The sequence below is a fragment of the Podarcis tiliguerta genome (genome assembly GCF_965153285.1).
Source record: "Podarcis tiliguerta genome assembly, chromosome: 2".
In the NCBI taxonomy this organism is placed as follows: domain Eukaryota; kingdom Metazoa; phylum Chordata; class Lepidosauria; order Squamata; family Lacertidae; genus Podarcis; species Podarcis tiliguerta.
In genome coordinates, this window is record NC_139535.1 from 79,653,648 (window position 1) to 79,677,952 (window position 24,305).

Sequence of the window (24,305 nt, forward strand, 5' to 3'; positions counted from 1 at the left end):
TGAGTCTATGTACACATGCCTTCAAAAAGCAATGTGGTAAATGGCCCTAAGGTTATTTCACTAAAATAAATGAAGCACAACTAATTATCACCTATGAAGTCTTCCATCTGGCTGTCACCAACTTGGTCCTTCCCATGCTGGCTGGGGCTGATGGGAGTTGCAATCCAAAACATCTAGAGTGGGCTAGGCTGGTGAAGGGTGCTTTAGTCCCATCCCAGCAGCATGACTTGGAAATCCTAACCTCAATGAGCTAAATACCATTCAGTTCACCCAACCAGTTCAGTGAGGTCTGCTTTCTACAGGATCCTCAGAGGAATAATTATCTTGCCTTACTTTAAAAATAAAAGAATCCCTCCCAACTTCACTGGGGCTCTACCGTTGCATCGGTGGAGCATCCGTCATGGTTTCTGGTTGTTTTTTTGGGTGGGGTATGTGGAATATTATGCTCAGTCATGGAAAATTGTGACAGAATCAGGCTGAAGATTAGGCACTCCTGCTTTCAGAGGACATCAATATTCCCCCCAGGGCAGCTGCTTGAGGTGGGCTATTACTATTTGTAGAAGAAGGAAACAGAAAAAGGATTGTGCGCCACAAAACTAGGAGCAGAATCTTGTTCATGTTGCAAGGAGTGGAGGAAAAAAACAAATGATATCAACTGAACTTAAACTATCACAAATTCCAGTTCCCTCCAACCTTATAGATGGCAGAAGTAGAGGATACATCAATAAAACTCTAAAGACTTCTAGTACATGGTGCAGTGTCCCTTATGTGTACTTTTGTATGTGTGTGGTGGCGTTGCTTTTAAATCTCTGTGTTGGGTATTTTTTAAAGGATTTTGATGTTATTGTTAACTTCTTAGAATTTCTCAAGAGGAGGAGATGGATGCAGTTCAAAATGGGAATGAGCTTCTTGAGTTCTATAACCAATCTGTTTTTGAAATCTGTTGACTTTTTGTCATTTAAGTTTCACTGCTACTAAACACAGATTCAGTTATCCACTGCCCCCACCCCCACTATTTTTTAACAAATCAAAGTTTTGAAACTATCATAAAGGAATGGAATAGAAACTTCAGGAAGCTGGCTGGGTTTACCAGTACCAGTACTATTTTTTTTTTTTTTTTTTTGCCAAAGCACTTTGCCTAGTCCTACCTCATTCTTCTCCAGGCTGTACTCTTCCATCATCTTGTCCCCTTGCTCCTGGAAGGTGATAATGATTAAGGCCACAAAAATGTTGACAAAAAAAAAAGGGAAGACCACAAAATAGACCACATAGAAGATGGACATCTCCATGCGATAACCAGGACTGGGACCTTGATTCTCATATGTAGCATCCACTGAGTGCTTGAGGACACTGCAGAAAAAACAAGGAGAGATGGGGAAAGCGAATGAGATGTGGTGGGAAGAATTGAAGAGCCCTGTGAATGATCCATCATGCTCGCTGATCCATCTAAAATAGTAGTAAAACCCTATGATTTCTGAGATAGGTTCCCAATACTCAAAATTTAAGAAGATTTGAGATAGTCTGCTCCATGAAGGTTTTTCTGACATGGACTATTTAAAATCCCAAATCAGCTGTAATCACACCAAAGTGTCTGCAAAGTCTTTTGTAGCTTTTGAGATTCTCATCACACAGTGAGATGAATCTTACTAAGCTCAAGGTCTCAGATGGCAGCTGGCAAAATTCATAGCAAGTGGGAAAGAGATGGATGGGAAGGCAGCACTTACCTCTTCCTCTTGGGTGCATAGAGGAAGAGGAAGATGCAGTCATTTGTTCTGGTTCTCTTTCCCATGTGGTTGTCAATGCAAGCACTGGTACTTTTGAAATGGAGACACCTTCTAACAATTCTGTTTTTTTAATTAACAAAAATTATATTTACAAATCTGTAAGTCAACAAAACAAAACGTTAGACTTTCCAGAACCAGAGATTAGTCTGAAACATAAAACATTACATTCCAAACATTCTTCTGCAATTTCAAAACCATTTGTCTGTGCATGTATCTCTCAGAAATTCATGAACTCCATTTTGTTTGAAAATAGCTGGTATATGTATGCTTTGGGCTCTCTCATCTTAACATACTGTATTACCCCTACCATCCATCACAGCAGTTCCCCAGATTGTTTTTAAAAAACAATTTTTATTAAATATTTTCTTAGTTTACAAAAGTACATGCATTGTCTCTTTTTTCAGGTTCTGTATTCTACAAATCAGTTACATTTGTTGTGAGACATTAGTGTTATATGCAGTAAGTTCCCCAGTTTGTTAATAGCCAGTTTTTAATCTTAGGGATTGCTGATTCTTTCCATTTTAAAGAAAGACCTGTCTTTGATGTAACTAATACATTGCCACATTTTGTTCTTTGTAACAATTCTTCTAGGGCACTAGAAGCAACCCCTGCTATTTGCACAATGCTGGATATAGGTGATTTTAAACTCTAGACGTTATCATCTTATGGAGGGGCAAGGCTTTTAGATGGTAACATGTATTATTTCTCTGATTTTAAAATGTGGTTTAAAATATGCCAACTCTCCTATATTTGGGGCCCCTTCTACTCATTCTTCTGAATTGAGCCCTGGACATCTGCCTCCAAATCTCGCACCAATGGCACTGCTATATTAATGTGGGGTGTGGGCACTGGAGGTCTACAGTAAGCTGATCACAGTTACCGTATTTTTCGCCCTATAGGACACACTTTTCCCCCTCCAAAAATGAAGGGGAAATGTGTGTGCATCCTATGGGGTGAATGCAGGCTTTCGCTGAAGCCTGGAGAGCGAGAGGGGTCGGTGTGCACCGACCCCTCTCGCTCTCCAGGCTTCAGGAAGCTATCCGCAAGCCGTGGGAGAGCTGCGCGACTTGTGGAGAGCTGCCTGCACCCCGAAGCCTGGGGGCGTGCTGAGATCAGCACCCCCCAGGCTTCATACTTCGCGCAGCTCTCTGCAAGCCGTGGGAGGGCTGCGCAAAGTCGCGCAGCTCTCCCACGGCTTGCGGAGAGCTGCCTGTTCTGGGGGCTGGGGTCAGGGGAAGCTCGGGCTTCCCCCGCCCCAGCCCCGCGCCTGGGGGGGGAAATAATTTTTTTTTCTTTATTTCCCCCCCAAAAAACTAGGTGCGCCCTATGGGCCGAAAAATACAGTATAGGTCACATGAGAAATTGTTTCACTGGCAAAGGGGTTATGTATAGGGCATTTTAAAGTGAATTTGATGCAACCTATGTTTTAAAGTTTTTCGTGTTATCTACACATCATCATCCAAATGGCAGCGCCCCCATTTAATTTGCATTTCCCAATCTATTGATAATGCAGTAATGGAGGTGGGAAATCTGGCATAAAATAGCATGTAACCCACTGAAGTGCATTGTGTGGCTGGTTTGTTGTTTTTTTAACATGGGTAAAGCTATTTTTCTCAGTGCTATTTATTTCCACATCCCCTATTCCCATTTGCTTGTTGTCTGAGCACAATCTAGCTATTTTATTTCAACAGTCCAAAGGAAAGGTAGCATGCCTAACTTCACCAGTTGTTGCTGGAGGCATGTCCAATTTAGTTTAATTTTCTAAAACAGCTGTTTTGTGTACAACCACTCTTGCACTATTCCACAGACAAAACATTTTTTAAAATAAAGATGGGACATATGCACAGGTAAACAAATAGCTATGTGCATGCTCACAATGGACCTTGGGTTTCCAGAAGGTAAAGTTCATTAATAATAATAATAATAATAATAATAATAATAATAATAATAATAATTTATTTATACCCCGTCCATCTGGCTGAGTTTCCCCAGCCACTCTGGGCGGCTCCCAATCAAGTATTAGAAACAATACAGCGTTAAATATTAAAAACTTCCCTGAACAGGGCTGCCTTCAGATGTCTTTTAAAGATAGGATAGCTACTTATTTCCTTCACATCTAAAGGGAGGGTGTTCCACAGGGTGGGCGCCACTACCGAGAAGGCCCTCTGTCTTGTTCCCTGTAACCTTACTTCTCGCAATGAGGGAACCGCCAGAAGGCCCTCGGCGCTGGATCTCAGTGTCCGGGCTGAACGATGGGGGTGGAGACGCTCCTTCAGGTATACAGGACCGAGGCTGTTTAGGGCTTTAAAGATCGGCACCAACACTTTGAATTGTGCTCGGAAACGTACTGGGAGCCAATGCAGATCTCTCAGGACCGGTGTTATGTGGTCCCGGCGGCCACTCCCAGGCACCAGTCCAGCTGCCGCATTCTGGATTAATTGCAGTTTCCGGGTCACCTTTAAAGGTAGCCCCACGTAGAGCGCGTTGCAGTAGTCAAAGTGGGAGATAACTAGAGCATGCACCACTTTGGTGAGACAGTCCGCGGGCAGGTAGGGTCTTAGCCTGCGTACCAGGTGGAGCTGGTACACAGCTGCCCTGGACACAGAATTAACCTGAGCCTCCATGGACAGCTGTGAGTCCAAAATGACTCCCAGGCTGCGCACCTGGTCCTTCAGGGGCACAGTTACCCCATTCAGGACCAGGGAATCTCCCATACCCGCCCGCCCCCTGTCCCCCCAAAACAGTACTTCTGTCTTGTCAGGATTCAACCTCAATCTGTTAGCCGCCATCCATCCTCCAACCACCTCCAGGCACTCACACAGGACCTTCACCGCCTTCACTGGTTCTGATTTAAAGGAGAGGTAGAGATGGGTGTCATAAATCACAAGCCCCAATCTTAATTACATTTGGCCTCATTTTACATTCCTGTGCTTTCAGTGGCTTTTCATCAGCAGAAATAAAGAAACATTTCATACAAATCCTTCTTCCCAGGATGGTGTTTTTATATGGAAAGGGAAAACTATCGCTGATAAGCCTGGACTTCTATGTGACAAAAGTGTCTTAGTGATGAAGCTAATCCAAAAGGGCTAGACTAGTTCTGTCTAGGGACCAATCTAGTTTCCAGCAGCGGCCAACCAGATACCCAGCAGCCTAGCATGGTAACCAACACTCATTTTCCTGGATCACTTACTCTGGCCAGCCTTCTCCTGTAGATACAGTGAAAAGAGTAAGGAGCGCCCACAACACGTTGTCATAATGGAACTCATATTTCCTCCATTCTCGTTTCTCAGCCTTCACGTCATCCTTCTCATAGACTAAGTACTCTCCCCTGATGAAGGAGATCAAGAGAAACATTCAGGGACATGCTACAACAATGAAGTGGACAATTTAGCAAGGATATGTTATGGTGCAAATGGTTGCTTTGCCAGTGATTGGAGCTTCAGTCTCTGTGTGAATACAAGAAGTGTCTGAACCTTTTATTCATGTTATCACACAAAAGTTAATCCAGATAGTTAATGATCACACTTTAGCGGGTATAACAGCCTCATTTCAGGGTGCTTAAGTGGAGCTGATTCACTTAGCTCCAACACAATAGCTCTTAATAGGTCTGATCTATATAAACCACAGTTACTTCATTAACTTGACTGACACTGATGTACACCAGTTTAAGATTTGGCTGTGTTATTAGTAAGATAATAACTGAGCTATGCTGTGATTTCACTATGGATCTGGGTTATTTGTATTATTATTCTTGATTATATTTACTTAATGGTGAGATATAAAATCAGCATAACAAACAATACTAACAAGTACACAGCAAAATATAAAGCAGGAACTACAGCATTAGAATTCATTTGCCTGCACTGATGTAGCAGGGAACGCAACATGAGAAATGCAACCTGCAAGCTCCAACCTAATTTGGGTTTTGAGTCTATAACTCTAGAGAAGAGACATAAAATTTCTTAGAAAATGTTAGAATGGGAATGGTGTCAGGGCCAGGAAGCAGAATGGTGGCAAAATGGATGGAAGCAACATACATACCTGCAATCTTTTGCAAACTCCTTGGACTCATCAGTGCAGTAGAAGAACTTGCCTTTAAAGAGCTGGACAGCCACCACAGCAAAGATGAACATGAAGAGCATATACACAATGAGAATATTGAGGACATTTTTGAGTGAGTTCACCACACAGTCAAAGACGGCCTGGAAAGAATACAGGGTTCTGGTAAGGGTTTGCTAGATAACTTATTATAATGTATATCCAGCCAACCAAAGAGGCTTAAAGAAAACTCCAAATGAGCTTGCAATAATAATAAAAAAAGGACATACAACACCAAATATAAAATCAAGCTAAATTAACAATTGTATGCAGCACTAAAATATCAGCACTAAACAAATGAATAAAAACTATTTTAAGAGCTGCAGACCATAAAATTGCAGAACACAGCAATTCAATTTGATGTGAAACATTTATTAAAATAAGTAAGTAGAAATATTCAAAAGCCCTTTAAAAACAGATAGAAATCCAGTGGATTCCCACAGAGGATACTCCACTATCTTGCTTCCACCACCTCTCTCTCTTGCAGCTGCCTATATGAAAGCAGAGCCTCTCAAGGGCTGAGAAATCACTGTGGGAGCAGGCAACTTCTGAGGAAGCCAAGTCCCAAGCTGTCTGCATAACCACAGAAGTACCTATTTCTTGAAAATCCTCAGCCCATCCAAAAATAATTTCAAGTTCCTCCAGAACAGAGCAATAACGTGTCCCCACAAAGAGGATTCCATCTTTTTTGCTACTTATAGATAAAGCTGTGTTAGTCTATTGTAGCAAGAGAGAGTCTAGCTCTCTTATTTATTACCGTACATAAATCTTCATGGATTAAAGTCCACTTAATCAGATGCATGAAATGTTATCCTCATTTTGCAGAATTATGGTTGGAAATCAGGCACAACTATACTTAGGTATAGATGGACCCATTAAAGTCTGGTCCATCCCAGTTCTCACAGGTGATGGGACTAAATTCATCCCATCCCCTTTCCAGGCAGATTTTAAATGGAAAATTATTTAAAATGCACCTAGAAACACACATGTTAAAGTACTTATAAGGCAGTCTGCTGGTTGCATACTCTCTCCAGTCCCCCCCGCCCCACCCATTTTTCTATTTACAGCTTCAGGAATAGTGTATGCAACCACGTGGAGCCTAAGCAGCTAGCATGGGGGGCTCCTTGCTTCCAATATGCATAGAGCAAGACTCCCTGGGAGCAACAGTACTTGATATCATTCTGTCACTCCCAGAGAGAACTGTATGGGGGGAAAATGGCTGTCCCAATGTTTACATGCATTTTAAAGGGAGGGAAGTTCAAAGAGGGGTTGGAGGCAGCACAGAACCTGCAGATCCCCTCATAATGGAATTCACTGGACTGTGGATTCTGAAGATGATCCAGGTCATGCATGATCTGTCTGGATTGTATAAGGGCAGGGTGGATTCTTCCTTCATCTCTAACTATGATCCAATTCAAATGACACTGAGAGATGCCTATGGAGAGAAAATACAGAAACCCCTCCCTTTGTTTCACTAGATCTCATGCATGAAAGGGTCTGAAGGCTGGGTCCAACCTTCTTCTCACTCTAACCACACCCACATTTTCTTTCTTAAACTGTTGATTTACATCCCCCCAAAACAACAATGATTATCATCATCATTTATTTATATAGTTCCATCAATGTACATGGCTCTGACTCCATCTTTTTCTGCTGCTACCCCCAACACACCTTGAGCTTTGGCAATCGCTTGATAGTTTTGAGGGGTCTGAGGACACGCAGGACACGCAAGGATTTGATGGTGTTGATGTCTTTCCCTTTGCTGCCTCTGTAGAGAGATGTTGGGTGAGGACAGAAGAGCAAGGAAAAACAATGAGGCTTGAATCTTTACACTGTTCCAGACAGAGGACTGCCAAAGGGAGATATATACTCAGGCTATCTGCTACCCTTTTTGTCATCCATATTCCTTTCAAGGTTCTGTTGTAACAGTAGCATCTACCTTTTCCAGTTACCACTCCATTCTTTCCATTCCTTCAGCTGCTTTACCCTTTTTATATGCTTTTGATTCCACCCATCACTTCATCTGTATTGGTACCCTTTCAGCACCTCTCTGTTCACCAGCACCATAGGATTTAGATCCCTTGTGAAGAATTCCTCAAGGTGCTAAGAAGTTGGAATGCTCCGTCCCAAAGCATGTGCTCCTCAAAAAAGAAAATAGCATGGTCTAGAAGTAACATTTTCAAAGGGGGTTCAAGTATTGCTGGATGTATTCTTTACCAGATTCACTTGAGAAAGCATAGAAGGTGCTGTGAGGTGTATTGGAGTGTTACAAGGCAATGGCACTCATTGATACCAGCTGATACACAGCACTAAAGTATTCAACAGCAGTTTTCAACTCAGTTTCAATTTCCTTTAAAGTTCAAACCTTGCCAGTCAAGTTATCCTGCCTGTTTTTATGCTACCCTATATGAGTTTCCCCTCATCTCCTGTGCTACTAAAGTTGTCTTCTCCCAGTTTTGTAAAGTGTACACACATACAATGCCAAGAATCATTACAGCCTTACTAAGGTTTACATTTCTCAGATCCTAACTGGCTATGCATTTGTGTGTAAAGGTAAAGGTAAAAGGTAAAGGGACCCCTGACCATTAGGTCCAGTTGTGACCGACTCTGGGATTGCGGCACTCATCTCACTTTATTAGCCGAGGGAGCCGGCGTACAGCTTCTGGGTCATGTGGCCAGCATGACTAAGCCACTTCTGGCGAACCAGAGCAGCACATGGAAACACCGTTTACCTTCCCGCTGGAGTGGTACCTATTTATCTACTTGCCCTTTGACGTGCTTTCGAACTGCTAGGTGGGCAGGAGCAGGGACCGAGCAACAAGAGCTCAGCCAGTTGCGGGGTTTCGAACTGCCGACCTTCTGATTGGCAAGTCCTATGCTCTGTGGTTTAACCCACAGTGCCACCCGCGCTGTGTGTACATCATATCAAATGAAGGGGGGGCATTTTAAAACAGGATTCTCCTAAGAATGGGGAAAATAACAAAGGAAGAAGTTGCAGCCTGAATTAATGCTCTCACTGTGCTGCTTCGGGTACTGATGCCAAAGTGAAGCAGAATATGTTGATGCTGTTAGAAACATATACTAGCTTTATGCAGATAACTATACAGAACTAACAGAACACAGAAATGTGGGAAGCCCCTTACAGACCTGCTACAAATTGACAGAATACAAAGTACACCTACAGAATCTTTATAGCCCTGAGGCATAAAAAACACATATTCAAACATACTGGGTGCTTTGGTTGTTGTTGTTGTAGTAGTAGTTGTAGTTGTTATTATATCATGTAGTAAAGCCTTCCTGGGACTGTACTACTGTACTTCAGAATGCAGATGGGTGGCATGGCATATTTCATGACAAAAATTCTTGTATGTTGAAAGCCAGCACCACAGTAAGAATGCTTGCACATCTATGAGAATTGTTCTAGCCTATCCTTCTCCATTACACATTAGTTTTCCAATCCCAGAGAATTTTTGGTATGGGGAGAATTAAAAGTTTATTCTGAAGTAGTCCCATCCTTGGATGACTGTTCAATATGCTTTTCCTTAACCTATCCACTGGCTCACATTCTGTTTGCATCCAGATAACCTAGAACCTTATCTCCAGCAGTAAGATAGAATTCCATCTCTCCCTTCAGTGCACAAGACACATGCAAAGGTGAGAGTATCAATATGCTAAAGTTCTTCAGTCCCATTTAGCTCCACCTTGTCAATTTTTCTTATTGGGTGAAAAAGTGAAAAAGAAGACGACAAGGACATATTCCTGGAATCGATTCCTAGTTTGGAGAAATATATAATCTCTTCTCATCTTCTACAAGAAGCCACTGAAAGCCAGCCCCACCATTAGGCAGAGCAGGGCAGCTGATTTTGGAAATCATGAATATGCAGCAAATTGTTAGCTATTTAATTTCTTAATGTTGTTGTATTTTTACCAGCTGGGGTGGTAAGAGAAACTTGTATATGCCTACAATAAACCACTGCAAGTCCACTACAACACAGCTTTTCTAATAGCGGGTTTATTTGAGGCATCTATATAATAGATTATAGTTATAATTTAAGGAAACATTTAAGCAACATGACTGTATTACAGGAGAGCTATTATAACTACAGCTGCTTCACAGGCCCTGCTAACATACACACACTCCTGCGAGGAGCACTCTTTCTTTTACACTTCTGATTCAACACATGTGAATAGCCTCATACTATAAAGAGAGTGGCAAAACCTCTTCTCAGAAATGCACTGCTGGAGAGATGGTTTTCAAACTTTTGAGTGAACATATAGTCAATGGAGAGCCAACAAAGCCACTTGGAGAAGAGCCCCCGATTATAATCCTTCCAAAAGTCAGGCACAAAGGGAAAGAGTTCTAGCTAGAGACCTCTCAGTTCTGACAGCTAGATAATCTCTCATGACACTTCTAATAAAATGACAGTTTTAGATGCCAGAAAATGCAAAACGGATGCCTAGTAGTGACATATTCCAGCTTGATCCTATTAGCACTCTCTGGCCATGACATTCCCAAACACTGTCATTTTTCAGCATAAATGTTTAACATTACTGTAAATAGCTAGCCTGCAGAACAAAGAGACAGAAGGATTGTCTGTTTGGGCATAACATATTTCCATAGTTGTGAGAATGCCCTGCTTATTTGTGTTATATCTCTATTCACCAGAAGACTTTCCTTCAAACAACAGTGAGCCCCAGGCTTTACAGCCAAGCAAACTATGCTCTCCAACTCCCTCCTTGACAGAACAAAAGAACAAGGGAGGGTAGATTAAAAAAAAAAAAAAACCCCAACAACTCCCAAGCATATGTTCCAGGGCCGTTTTTGTTGCTGTTGTGTATAGATGACAACAGGCCCCTAGGAAGTAGCACCCTGTCCTATGACTGCTCAGTGCAGTTGGATGTTCCCAAAGTCTCTAGCACGTGGGGGCTTTCTTTTTAAAGCTAATGTTATTTCTAATCACCATCCTTGTCCTTCCTCCTTGACAACATTAGCATATCATCAGTTCCTGGCACAAGTAGGATTTCAATATATTTCAAGCAGGTTGCAGTAGAATGTTCTGTTCAGTGCACATCATGGCCATTGCAGAGTCCCAGAGAGTGAAATCCTGACAGTAAAATACAATGATCCTAACTCAGTGATGCAACCTACAACAGTACCAACTGAATGACTGATGTTTGGAGAGACGAAAGGAGCTCTAAAATGTCTTCCCTTCCAACCACATTAGCCAAAGTGATGCATAACCAAGATCACATAGATAAATAGAATGTGTACCAGAGAGTGAGTGAGAGAGAAAGAAAGAAAGAAAGAAAGAAAGAAAGAAAGAAAGAGAGAAAGAGAAAGAGACAGACAGAAAGACTTTACCGTGTGCTGCTCCTGTTGTGAAGTGGCAGTGAAAGGGAAGAGACAAGGAAAGTGAGTAACATTAAGAAAGAGAACACACAACATAAACCCCAAACGAACCCAATACCACATGCTGGCTCTGTTCAGGGACGTTTCTGAACCAAATAGGTTTTTCCTGCACCCTTCTTTGGCGGCTGCCTTGAAACACAGGGTAGTAATGTGCTACAACTGTTTAGCTACAGATGTTAGGCTAAACAAGATCAAAGCCTTGGTGTTGAGAAAATCCTTCATGCCAGCTCAGTTGGAAACCTGGGAAGTTTCCAGCATCACTGGACAAAGCATTTCTTACAAAGAAAACAAACCTGTCTGCCCTTGCTCATCCAAAAACAAACAACAAACACAAAAAACCACCTGAGGGCAAAGGGCAGCAGCCAAAGGCGCTTCAAAAAATCTTACTCATCTCTTATGTGGAGCTTACTCTCATTCAGATTGTACTTGGTTTTTATTCAAGGCTTAATCTTTATCCTAAATTTACATATCCTTATTCTTTCAAGCTTTTCAGTCTTTCATCAGCATCCATTTCTTGATGTGCTTACTTGGATTTATATACTAATTTCCACTGACATAAAAATTGAGGCGTCAGATTCCAATGGTTACACAAATCCTGACTAAGGAATGAAAATGAAGAGGAGTTTGATTGAAATATCAAGTCTTTATACCTAAGCCCGCTTAGTAGGGACAAAGGCTGCAATCCTAACCCCACCTAACTGAGAGTAAGCACCACTGAATTCAATAGGACATATTTTGTAGTAGGCATGGTTAGGATTTTAAGTGTGACTTGGTTTCAAATAAACATATGTGCCTCACCACATGACATGGGAAGCTAATTAGGCTGTTTAGGTCTGGGACACTGTTTAACAATTCTCAGTCCTTACCTCTAAGCTAGTACAAATAAAAACTATTGTTTCATGAAGCTCTACTAACTTTCCCTATCAAGGTGATCATTCTTTTGTCCAAATACAGATAGCAATAGGGGTGGGGGAGGCCAAGCTCTCATCAGCACAATTTTTTTTGGACCTAGGTGGGGTAATAGCAATTATCTTGACACTCCTCTGGTGATCCCAAGTTCCAGTCTAGAACAGTGGCTATGAAATGAGTTTACAATCCAGAATCTAGTTGCTTAACACACTGGTGTGGCTGCTACTGATGCAATAGTATGAATAAACATAACGTAGTGGACTACAGAGCAGTTTATACAGTCAGATGACAGCAACACAGCTGAAAAACAATACAGACCCTTGTACATTTAATTGAAGCTGGCATGATTGGCTCAAAAACATTTTCTATATGCTGATGAAAATTTTAATGAAACTGATGAGAGATGAGAGAAGAACAAACCAGATCACCAGTGATATAGAATGCATAAGAAAGAGAGGAAAGGAAAAGTGCAGTAGAGGGTGGCAAGTTCCATCAGAGTAATAAATGACTGGGAAACACAACCACCAACAATGTCTCTGCAAAGTTGTTTGCACTGACTTTTTAAATGCCAGCTATGTCAGACATTAATCCTATTCCACCATTCTTCTATGGTGGCAATTGTCAGATTATAAAAGAAAATGAGACCCATAGTCTCCAGAAGCCCCAAATCTCTGATAAATCTGTCAGATACCCATCATCTCTACTAATGCACCCCATATTCTCTTCCATGGCGCTTGCTGCCCTTATTCTTTTTGAAGCAGAAGAACTGTCCTAGTCAGATCTCCAAGGCTGAGTATATAAGCATGTGCATGTTGGATCAGTAGAATAAATGCTAATCTATTGCAAGGTGAATTCACAGCTCTCATTCTTCAGTCCTGCAGGTACAGGATCAAGTTCCATTGTGTTAAGGTATTTTAAAAATTGGAATATCTGGAAGAGTGAGCTATGGCAGGCCTTAGAGACAATTACATTTTCACCCTGCTACACAACCCAGGTACATAGGCTTGCCTTAGTCACAAGTTCACAACACTACTGGAGCTTGCCTTTCCATGTGATGGCACTGGCTCAGTGCCACGTGCTGCATATGTGACACCTGACTAGAAACTTTAGTGACCATTCCAGGATTTCAGCCTCAGTTCTTCCCCAAGCTTGTTCTATGTCTGGCTACTTAAGAGATATGCTAGAACTGTAAGACTACCTTCACCTGAGATGCCTACAGAGGAACTCGCAGTACCATCACAACAACAAATAATCATGAATAAAAAGGACATATGGAGGGGTTCGTAAGCGAAGCATTGCGGCCTCAGGCGAGAACGGAAGGTTTCAAATGTTCACTCTGTATTCAGGCTGCTTTGCCCATCGCCTCAGGACGGAAAAAAAATGTAAGAATAACATGCTGTTAAAGGTGTGTGATCTGGGAAAAGAGGCTGAAACACCTCCAGATTAAATCTCACCTGGGCATGACTGGAGACAGCAACCCTGAGACCCCAGTGCATGAGTGCAAGCACTTTTGAGGAGGCCACAGCACGTTCCTAGGTTCATGCAGAGAGCCAAAAACTAGAGAAGAAAGTTGCAGATGCACGGAAGAGCTGGAAAATGGGTGCAAGGCATGCAGGTAGGGAGGAAATAAGGTGGCTATTCCAGGAGAAAGGCTGACTGCACTAATCTGGTAACCTTTGGGTTGCTGTGAAATCTCCTACCATCCTTGTGGTTTGTAGATAGAAAATATAAGATAAGGTTGCATTAATATTTTTTTTCTCATGTATCACAAGAGCCTGATGTTGAATGATGGAGTGCAGAGCACCTCAGAAAAACTGCCCATGAACTTCAAGATTTCTGGCTTTGATGAATTTTGGGATAAAGACACTAGGCAACTAACTGTTCACTAGCAGAAGCCTGCACAAGGACAACCCCAACTGCTGCTGGGCTTTCCTGCTCTTCTCCCTCCACATAACCCCCAAATTGGCTTGGAGGGTGGGTACTGAGAGAACCCTCAGGACAGCACAATAGGGGAGGAGAGAGGATGTTTCATCAGGCAGCAATGCTTGCCCTGATGAAGCAATTTCCTTAGTGCTATGTTGCATTCCTCCCACTGCCAATGCATATGGAACTTCACCTGCTCGCATACTCAGAAAACCTTGTTACACTTGCCTCCACTTCACCCCCCAACTCCCCGTTTTTCTAACCACAATTTAAATGGTAAGCTCACTGGCACTGAAGGATTGTTTTTTCTTCATGGGTTGCAGTGGCAGGGCTTAACCAAATGACATGGCCACCACCACATCCATACAGCCCCACCACTCACTCCAGCCAGGGCAGAAAGGGAGTGGGAAACAAAACAAAAATGCCCTATTGCTATGCCAACTCCCAAGCTGGCATAGTGAAGAGGCCCAGATTGGGCCCATTGGCATCATGTGATGGCAGCAGGGCTAGTTCATGATCCAGCAGATCCCTTGCTGGACTGACTCTGACCTTTCCCTGTTATGGGGTTTACCCTGACTACATCCAGTGGTGATATTGCTGGTGGTAGCTTCTGCCTGACTGCCATTTGTGCAGGCACATTGAGGTACAGTGGTGAAACATCTCTGCTGGCAGGGTTGGACAGAGGCTCACCTCTGCCTCATCCAATCTCCTCTCTAGCCAAGTGGACTGGATTGCAGCTTAGGGCTCATCTGCACTTCTGTTTGTCCTGTGCCTAGAAACAGGGTGAAACTAAGCTTTATTTCACCTGGGAGCCTCAATGGTGCCCCCCCTCTGGAGCCTTTACCCAGTGCAAAAACCTGGTTGCTCCCTTGTAGCTACGGCTCTGCCTAGAAAGCACAGGGCTGAGTGGTTTTCCACTTGACCTGCTCTTTCTAGCATGAGTCTGAGCGGTTTCCCCTTGACCCACTCCTTTCCAAGGGAACACCTGCTCTTTTGCAATAAACAGAACAAATGGCAATCTGGGGGAAATCCGCTAAAGAGCGGTTTCCCCATGAAGAAAGCAGCAGGACAAGAGGAAGTGTGGATAAGCCTTTAGATTGCCATGTGTGCTAATAGAGCTATAACATGAACAAACACAGAAGTGGCAACCTATTAGATTGTTCTTTCCTCTTCTACTACACCTTGGTCCAAGCTCCTAAAAATTATTTCTAGGAGGGAAAATGAATATAAATCTGTACCTTTAGAATTAGTTACCCTTGGAAGCAATTAAGACATTCAAATCCTGTCCAACGTGCTCTGAATCAATCAGCACTACACACTGTGCACATCCTATTTTCAGCTGAACCGCAGACACATGACACAGGCATGAGGTTCCCCAATACTAAGGAGTCTCTGCTTGTTTCTTCCCTTTGACTTCCTTGTTCCATGTGGGAGCAAAGGAAATCAGGAGCTGGGACCAGTTCAGTCAAGCCCTATGATAGGGATAGCCAACCTGGTGACATTTTGGTGCTTATGACTCAAATTCCCATCAGTCTCAACATAGACAATGGTCAGGGATGATGGGAGTTGTAGGTTACATTCACACCATACATTCAAAGCACTCTTATACCACTTTAACTATCATGGCTTCCCCCAAAGAATCCTTGGAGCTGTGGTTTGATAAGGGTGCTTAGAGTTGTTAGGCCATCCCTCACAGAGTTAGAATTCCTTAACAAACTACAGTTCTCAGGGTTTTTTTTGGGGGGGGGGGGAGCCATGACTCTTCAAGTGAACAGTGCTCTAACTGCATGGTGTGGGTGTTACAGTGGTCCACAAATCTGGATGGCACCGGGCTGGCTACTCTGCCTTATGAAATGGACCAATTGCTGAGGCTGCTAAGCAGGAAAGTTATTTTCCAGTACATCTCAGAAAGTTCTTGATTCTAAATCACTGTAACTTCATTTATTGATAAAAGTTTGAGACTCAGTTCAGAACTCCAGACATGATGTATGATGCTTCTGAGAATTCAGGAAATTCCTACTTTTCTTTTCATATGATAAATGGGATATCTCTGCATCAACCCACCCTCTTTCTTCATTCCAGTGAGTTCTTCATTATCCCAGAATAAGCTCCTGTGGAATTCCTGTAAAAAATTATTTCACCCCTCAAGATTGTAGACTCTGATTTTCAATGGATATTTTGTCATGGTTTGAAAAAAGCTAATTTGTCCAATTATAGCTTTATAGCCTACACCCAAACACACTTATAATTTTATTGGCATCCTAAGAAATTTTCGACAGAATCTTGAGGCAGCTCTGTGAGGTAATGAGGTACCCAGGCTTGTGGAAGGTCAGAAACAGTCTTCTCCATCAAAATACATTATTATTACTATTATTATTATTATTCTTATTTCTACACTGCCCTTCATTCAAAGATCACAGGGCGGTTTACAATATAAAAACACAAACCAGCTTCCAGTTTTCTGCCATGGCCGTTGGCTGCTTTCCCAGAATACTGGACCCCAATCGTGCAGGTTTTCAGGGTTAATATGGGGGTAATTGGCCCTGCTGACCCCCACCCCAGGGTAGGGGTGGACTGGCCGTCACCCGCAGTTTGTCCGATAACTGCTGCTTGCTACAGAATACAGGGGCAGGGATGCTGGGTGCAAGCACTGCATGAGTTGGCAATGCTCTAATGTCATCGCCATGAGCGGGAGATCCCTGTTTCCTAAAATCATTAAAATTTGGACTAAGAAACAGGTGTATTCTGGAAAGAAGGAGATAAAAAAGACCTGCTAAACAAAACAATCATTGGATGCCAAGGTGTGGACTTGAAACGGACATTCATCACTGTGCTTTGATTTAAGTGGGGTGAGCGACTTTCTCTTTTATTTCTCATTTGCAACTTTGGTGAACCTCACCAAGAAGGAATGAATTACTCAAAAAGAATGTGGGAGGAACTGTTAAAATCAATTTGATATTTGGCTGCATAGCCATCTGCGGAGAGCCCCAAGGCAAAAATAATGATTTGATAAGAAGGAGGCTCAGGCTGAGAAATATGGCAGTGGCTGTGGTGGTTGTGATGCAGAAGGAAAATAAATGAACTCCCCTTAGGGGAAGCAAAATACATTCAATTGACTGGGAATATCTCATGCAAAAACTGCATTTTGCCTGCATGGACTATCTTTATACTTGGATTAAAGTGAAGGTGAATTTGTGGTTTGTGGCTCGCTCCCCCCCCCCCCCAGGGCCCAGGGGGAGCTGGCTTGGATCCCAGAGGAACAACAATCAACAAATAATTACTGAAACTGTGAGATATAGCCTGTGGCATTGTTTTTCTACGGAAAAATTGTATTTAGAGCAACAACTGGTTAAAAGACCTGGAAGGTCGCTGTGCTATAAATCTTACTAATTAAAGAAGAGTTGGAGGAGTGCTCAGAGCATTGGAAAACAAAGATAAAACTGGGATGAAGGAAGGGTCAACTGGGATGACTACGCTTAAACCATTTAAAGAAGATCAATACAGGGGAAATGCTTTGCATTCGAACAGACTTATGGATTTATGAATCACCATAGAAAGCCGCACACCAGTGATTGGAAGAAGACGTTAAGATTGGAATGATGAAACTGGGGGGAAAATAAGAGAGACGAACGCAGGAACAACTGAAAGAGACTTTCTCTAGACATCCAGAATATGGGAAGCTCCCTTGAATTTTTTTTTTTAATTCGGATGTATAATTCATATTATTGTTTGTATGATGTGGCAAGATTTGATTTGATTTATTACCAACTGGAATATTATTAATTGAAAATTAATAAAAATTATTTACAAATATTATATATATATACCACAAAAATGCATAACAAAGTAACAAGCAGAAGAAAGTAGCAAATGGTGAATGGATAAATTTGAGCAAAATCAGGTTCTTTTTCTTTCAAAGAAATGAGGGAAACTCTGACAATTTGAAGATGGAAGGGAAATGGTCAAGGACGGTGGTATTTGTCCAAACTAAATGTAGGGTATGTATTACCCCTTTAATGCATAAGGCTCTGTAAGAAGCATTAAGTTTCAAAATCTGCATAAGGTTCTGTGGGTGAAGGAGACAGCAGGCTGGAATTTGTAACAGATGTTTCCCTGCCACTGCCCAAGAGCACCAGATCATGTCTGCAGCCACTTTTATCTAAGAGCGTGGGATACCATCAGGTTACCTGACATAATTTTCAACTGAGCAGGGAGAGTTAGCGCCATCTCTGGAGAACTGGGACCATCTCTATACATCCAGGAAAACTGAAGGATGTGAAGATCAGCTGGAAAGCTCTTGGCTGCTTGGATGTGACCTACAGTGGCAGGAATCCTACAATAACAGCTGGCTGTAAACTTTAGTTGCTACAAAGGCTGAGGCTTGGAGTAAAATATATATTGATTCCCTCTTCCTCTCAGGACTAAATAGCATTCATGGTGGTTTGCTTATTTATAGTTTTTCTCTTCATTTTTGATACGGCAACCCTCCTTGGGATGCAAATTTTATTTAAAAATATCTGAACAAGTGAGGATGGAAGAAATTGGAATATAAATGGAATTTAACAAAATTGGAACTTCGTGTGTGAGAGAAAGGAACTGAGAGGGAAGGGGATGAGAAGAGCAAAATCCACCCTAACCTCCATTATCCACAAAGGAATGTGTTCGATGTGAAGAATGCTGTAGTTATAGTGAGGCTGCTATTGGAATGATATTGGAAAATCAATAAAAATATTTTTTAAAATAAAAAGTATATCATTTGATATCAACCCTGCAAAACTGGTAGCGGGGGGGGGGGGGGAGTTGAAAATAAAAGGAAAGCAAAATATATCCCCTCCCTAATTTGAGCCAAAAGTAAACCATCAGCTCAGGTTTTTGCTGATATTATTAGAAATATTGTTAAGAACATAACCTCATTTTCTTTGTTTTAGAGTAAATTAAACTTGATAATAAATAATAATAATAATAATAATAATAATAATAATAATAATAATAATAATAATAATAATTTGTTATTTATACCCCGTCCATCTGGCTGGGTTTCTCCAGCCACTCTGGGTGGCTTCCAACAAAATATTAAAATACAATAGTCTGTTAAACATTAAAAGCTTCCCTAAACAGGGCTGCCTTCAGATGTCTTCTAAAATGTGTGAGTTCACATTTCTTTTCTAAAGTGTGTGAATACAGCATAAGGCACTTTAGAACTCAGGGCCTGAACCATATTTTATTCTTCTTTTTAAACCCAACCCATTTTGGTGCTATGCATCTCACAGCATCTGTATTGCAAATGTACAAGGGACAAATCAGAAAGAGCAGACCACATGAGCTTTTCACCCTATATTTTGATGACGAACTATGAACTGATGTTGACACACCCTAAATGTGGTATTGTAAATGTAGGTTGGTTTTACATTTAATCAGCTCTGTCTCTTAGCTTGAACAGGAAGTAGTGGAGTCTCTCTACAAATGATGTATGCTTCTGTTATCACTGAGAAAAAAAAAATCTTAGCCATGCCAGCCTCTTGGCCTTTTTGCATCCTGATATATCCATTCAGTGCAACATAGGAGATCATTTTTCGGAATTTATGGCTTGGATTCCCACAACCTGAAACTTACAAGGAGTCTGAAAAGAAACAGGGGCAGTCTGCCATTCCTATAGTTGGCCCTTGGGGAAAACTCCACATGCAAGGAGCATCCCAAGCCAAGGGGAGAGCACACAGATTTGGAGTGTCCATGCTCTAGGAAGGCTTATGGCAGCACCGGAAGAGGGATTGTGATGAGGGAATGGGCAGGAGGGCCAAGTTGCCTATGTGTTGACAACTGTTAACAGACCAATCATGCAGCAAGCTTCAACAAGAGTCTTTTCCAGGATAAGGGAATGAGCTGTGCTTTCTGCAGAAAGAGGTAAAAGAAAGAAAGCACTATGGCTCCCTAAAGAAACTTACGTGAAGGCAAACGCCACCAATGCTCCACTGACCACAATGAAATCCAGGATGTTCCACAGGTCCCGGAAATAAGCGCCTCGATGAAGGATCAGTCCTAAGTCAATCATCTAAAGAATTAACCAAAGCAAAGAAACACAGGGTTCTTGAGGCACTATGCATGGTTTTGATTACTATAATTTTGAGATCCCCAGTCCCCTAGTGTCAATTACTATTGTTTCCATAATTCCACTCTAATGACGGAGGTCAGTCTTGCTGGGCTCATTTTACAAAGAAGGAGATCAAGGCAAAAAAAGGGGACTGACTTGCATGAAAATGAAAATGAACAGACCACAGGTGCAGTTCTAGTATTCATGGGCAATGCAGAAAATAGCAAACAAAGGATACTTCATGCCCAGTTCAAAGACTAAAATCTGGTTTTTATGAATCTTGAGAGTTGTGCTGGCACAACAGAGTCTGAAACACTGATTGTTTTTCTGGATGTGTTGTACACACAATTTCCTCCATGACATAATCTCTCCCCACATGTTTAATGGTGCTGTCGTCACAGGAATCCTGACTGGGTAGAGATGGGATCTATGCAATACTGGAGTTATCAAACCCCACACCACAAAATCCAGAGTGCATGAAAACATTCTGCAGCACATATACTGCTGCTTGTAGGCAAATCTTTCACTATGCCACTCTGTAAAGCATGCATTAAATTCAGAGCCACTTCAAATGCTACAGTAAAAAAGACATATAGCCTAGCATTTTTACTACGTACCAACCACACATTTTCTGTAATGTTAAAAGAGAAAAAATATATGCAGTCATGTGGGAAGCATGCACCTGGAAGCCTCAGAAGTGAATGCAGAGTGAGACCTTTCCCTTCTGGAACCCATTAAGCAGCTCACAAAGAACTGCTGAATTAAAAACAACTAATGCCTGGAAAAGCTCTTGCAGCCCAATGGAACATAAGAAGCTGCCTTATATTGGATCTGACTATTGGTCCATCTTGCTCAGTGTTGTTGATAATGACTGACAAGGTTTCAGTAACTCACAGTCCTGTCTGGAAACACCAGGGACTGGACCTGGGGCATGCAATGCATGAGCTATGGCCCTTTCTCAGCTACAGCCTTCCCCTGTATGATTCTAACCATGTTTACTCAGATAATTCCCATTGATTTTCAGTGAGACTTAGGGCTTATCCACACTTCCATTTGCCCTGCTGCTTTCTCCCAGGGAAACCTGTGATTTAGCACTGAATCATAAATCAGGCTTTCCATGGATAGCTGTTTGTTTCGATTTAGCGCTAAAGCATGGGTTTTCCAGAGGAAAGTGGAAGGGCAAAAGCAAAACCACTCTGACCTGTGCCTAGAAAGTATAGGGTGAGTGGAAAACCGCTCTGACCCATGCTTTATATTGGCATAGGACAAGTGGAAGCGAGGATGAATTGTGGTGGAAGTTAACCTATAAGGCGCTATGGTGTCATCTAGTGGTCCTCAGTCACAACTACAAGCAAATCCTCTGGCTTGAGAGAGTACCTGTATATACAGAAATGGGAAGCCAGAAGGGGAAAAAGTATGCTTAGGGCTGTCAACCAAATGAAATATATTCCCCTCAGTAAGAGACCTGGGAGTTACGATAAGGGCATGGAGCAACCATTATGTCAGCAAACATGAAAGACAGTTGTAATAGACAGGTGAGTGGAAGAACAATTGACAGCAGGGGGATGTGATGGAATGCTAGCTAGAGTCAGAATGAATGACAGGTCTAGTGTCCGTTGTGAATGGCAGCTAAAAGAGTGTGAGCAGTTGAGTAAAAATGCGGGAGGGAATTAGGTGTGTGAGTGTTAGAGAGGGAATGAATGAACGAACGAATAAACAAACGAAGGTATAGGTAATAATATTAGGATAGTTCTAAAAGAGAGGGATTTAACCATTATGCCTGGCCAGGATAGAAAAAACTTATTTTTTATTCTTTATAAATTTACTAATTGTTCTGATACATTAAATGCTTTTTGTAATTATTTTGTCATTTTTCATACAGAATAGTTGACATAAGCACATACAAAATGCAGGAGGAATGATGAGTGTAACAAATAGAAATAGAAATAAAAAATGAGAATACAGAGGGGAGGGGAAATTTAATTAATGAAGGTGTTCTGGTCTGGGTGGATTCTAGGAATACCTCATTTTAGGAATAGTTAATAGTATCTCATGCTACGTATTTGCACAAACCAGCTTTTAGTCCAGATCTTGCTCTGTCTTAGCACTCAACTGAGCAGATCTTAGTTCCCAAGTGAAGTGGAAAAAGCCTGTCACACAATCAATCCGCGGTAGCCTCAAGAGAAGCCAGCAGTGTGAACTACGGCACACTTTAGCTTGTAAAGCTGCAGCATGAAAACACAATATTCTTCACTATAATAACCACATTTGGGGAATAATGCCTTGCTTTCTTAGGCCCAGTTCCGTGCCCTCAAGGAAATATGCTAGCACATTTGAAATTTTTGTAACTTTCTAGGAAGACACTTCACACAAATGGCTTCCTGGGTGAAAAGATTTCAGTTTGGCTCTGCTTTCAAGTGGCTAACATATTATACAGTGGTAACTCGGGTTACAAACTTAATTAGTTTAGGAGGCCCGTTCTTAACCTGAAACCATTCTTAACTTGAGGTACCACTTTAGCTAATGGGGCCTCCCGCTGCCGCCGTGCGATTTCTGTTCTCATCCTGGGGCAAAGTTCTTAACCTGAGGTACTACTTCCGGGTTAGCAGAAGTGTTTGTAACCTGAGGTGTTTGTAACCCGAGGTACCACTGTATATGAATTAGGCCCCCGGATATCTGTCAATGTCACCATGCCTGTACATTTCCTCACCGGTGAATCTAAACTTGTGTGCATCTGTCTTAAGTGTTCAGTCAAGCCCCAGCAGAGATCTGCTCTAGGCTGTCTCTTGTTTTTCTTACAATTCTGGTCATGGGGGCAACTGTTACTGTGGTTACAGCATGCAGGAAGGGAAGGTTTATCCTTTCCCTTCCTAGCCACAACCTTCTCCTGAAAACTGCCCCCCTCCCCTGCTACGATGCTTTTATACTATGCTTTATAACTGTAGTGGGGACATTTTTTGCGGGGAGGGAGTTGTAGCTATGGAGGAAAGGGATATATTTCCTCTCTGTGCATGGTGCGATCACATTAACAACCCACCCCTAGGGCTATAATTAATTTAAGACAAAGAGATGTAGCTGCACACCGCACAATAAGCATAGCATGTAGTTTAACTCTTAATTTGCTAGGGTTGCTGAAGAATTAGAGTGCTGGTTGTACAGGAGGCAGAGTGGCAGAGTTTAGTTTCTGAAAGCTCTGGTTTGAGGCACAAATACCCTTACTTGTTCATAATTGTGTCCATGTACAACTGTTGTTGTTTTTTTTCTGAGGGGAAGAATGGTTTGGAAGTATTCAAATCCATATTGTATTTTGGCAGAGAAGTTAATCATAACTGCTTAGAGATTTTTGAAATATTAAGCAGTATATACATTATAAGAAAGAAAGAAATCTTATTTCTGAAATTTTCACTCGACCTGGGCAAGCTAAGAAAGATATGTGTGCCTGTTGGAAATATTTAGCAGTATATACAATATAAGAAAGAAAGAAAGAAAGAAAAAATCTTATTTCTGAAATTTTCACTCGCCCTGGGCAAGCTAAGAAAGATATGTGTGCCTGTTAGACTACTAAATGGGAAAGGAGGTGTGAAAAGGCTCTTTTGAGCAATTCCCCCAAGGGACATTTGTTTCTCATGCCCCCCAAATACTGATTCACAAACATTCAGCCCAGCTCTACTTCTGCCCTGCAGCTTCAAGTTCTCTGTTCCAAACACTACCAAAATGTCATGAGATCACAGGCTCAAGCCCAGTTCCCCAATTACTAACCTTAACAACCATTTCAAAGGTGAAGACACCTGTGAAGACATAGTCAAAGTAACGGAGAACCTACAGGGAGAAATGACATAAAGGAATTAAAAATATAGTTCAGGTCTCACCACATCTCTGAAGTCATAAATCCTAACCAAACTCGTGATTAAGGCAGACCTTGGCTTCCATTTTGTCTCTAAACACAATCTAGTCAGCAGCATGCAGGAGATAAGGTTCAAAGCAACAAATGACAAATTAAAGACTCTTATATTATCTAGAATCAATAAAGTAATCCATACTGCATTCTGGTCATTTCTCCATCTTTTTATGAGATACTACAGCCTTACTGATC

General features: G+C 41.8%; 1 protein-coding gene across 12 annotated transcripts in view; it reads right to left on the reverse strand.

Moving 5' to 3' along the window:
- Positions 1-24,305, reverse strand: part of CACNA1A (calcium voltage-gated channel subunit alpha1 A) — a 253,359-nt gene that overhangs the window by 63,983 nt on the left and 165,071 nt on the right. For all 12 annotated transcript variants that reach the window (XM_083430670.1, XM_083430668.1, XM_083430665.1 and 9 more), the window contains 6 exons: positions 23,972-24,031; positions 20,067-20,173; positions 7,554-7,650; positions 5,826-5,986; positions 4,975-5,112; positions 1,149-1,350 (listed from right to left, as the gene is read on the reverse strand). In XM_083430670.1, the coding sequence (XP_083286796.1) occupies positions 1,149-1,350; positions 4,975-5,112; positions 5,826-5,986; positions 7,554-7,650; positions 20,067-20,173; positions 23,972-24,031 (765 nt within the window). The remainder of the gene's footprint in view (positions 1-1,148; positions 1,351-4,974; positions 5,113-5,825; positions 5,987-7,553; positions 7,651-20,066; positions 20,174-23,971; positions 24,032-24,305) is intronic.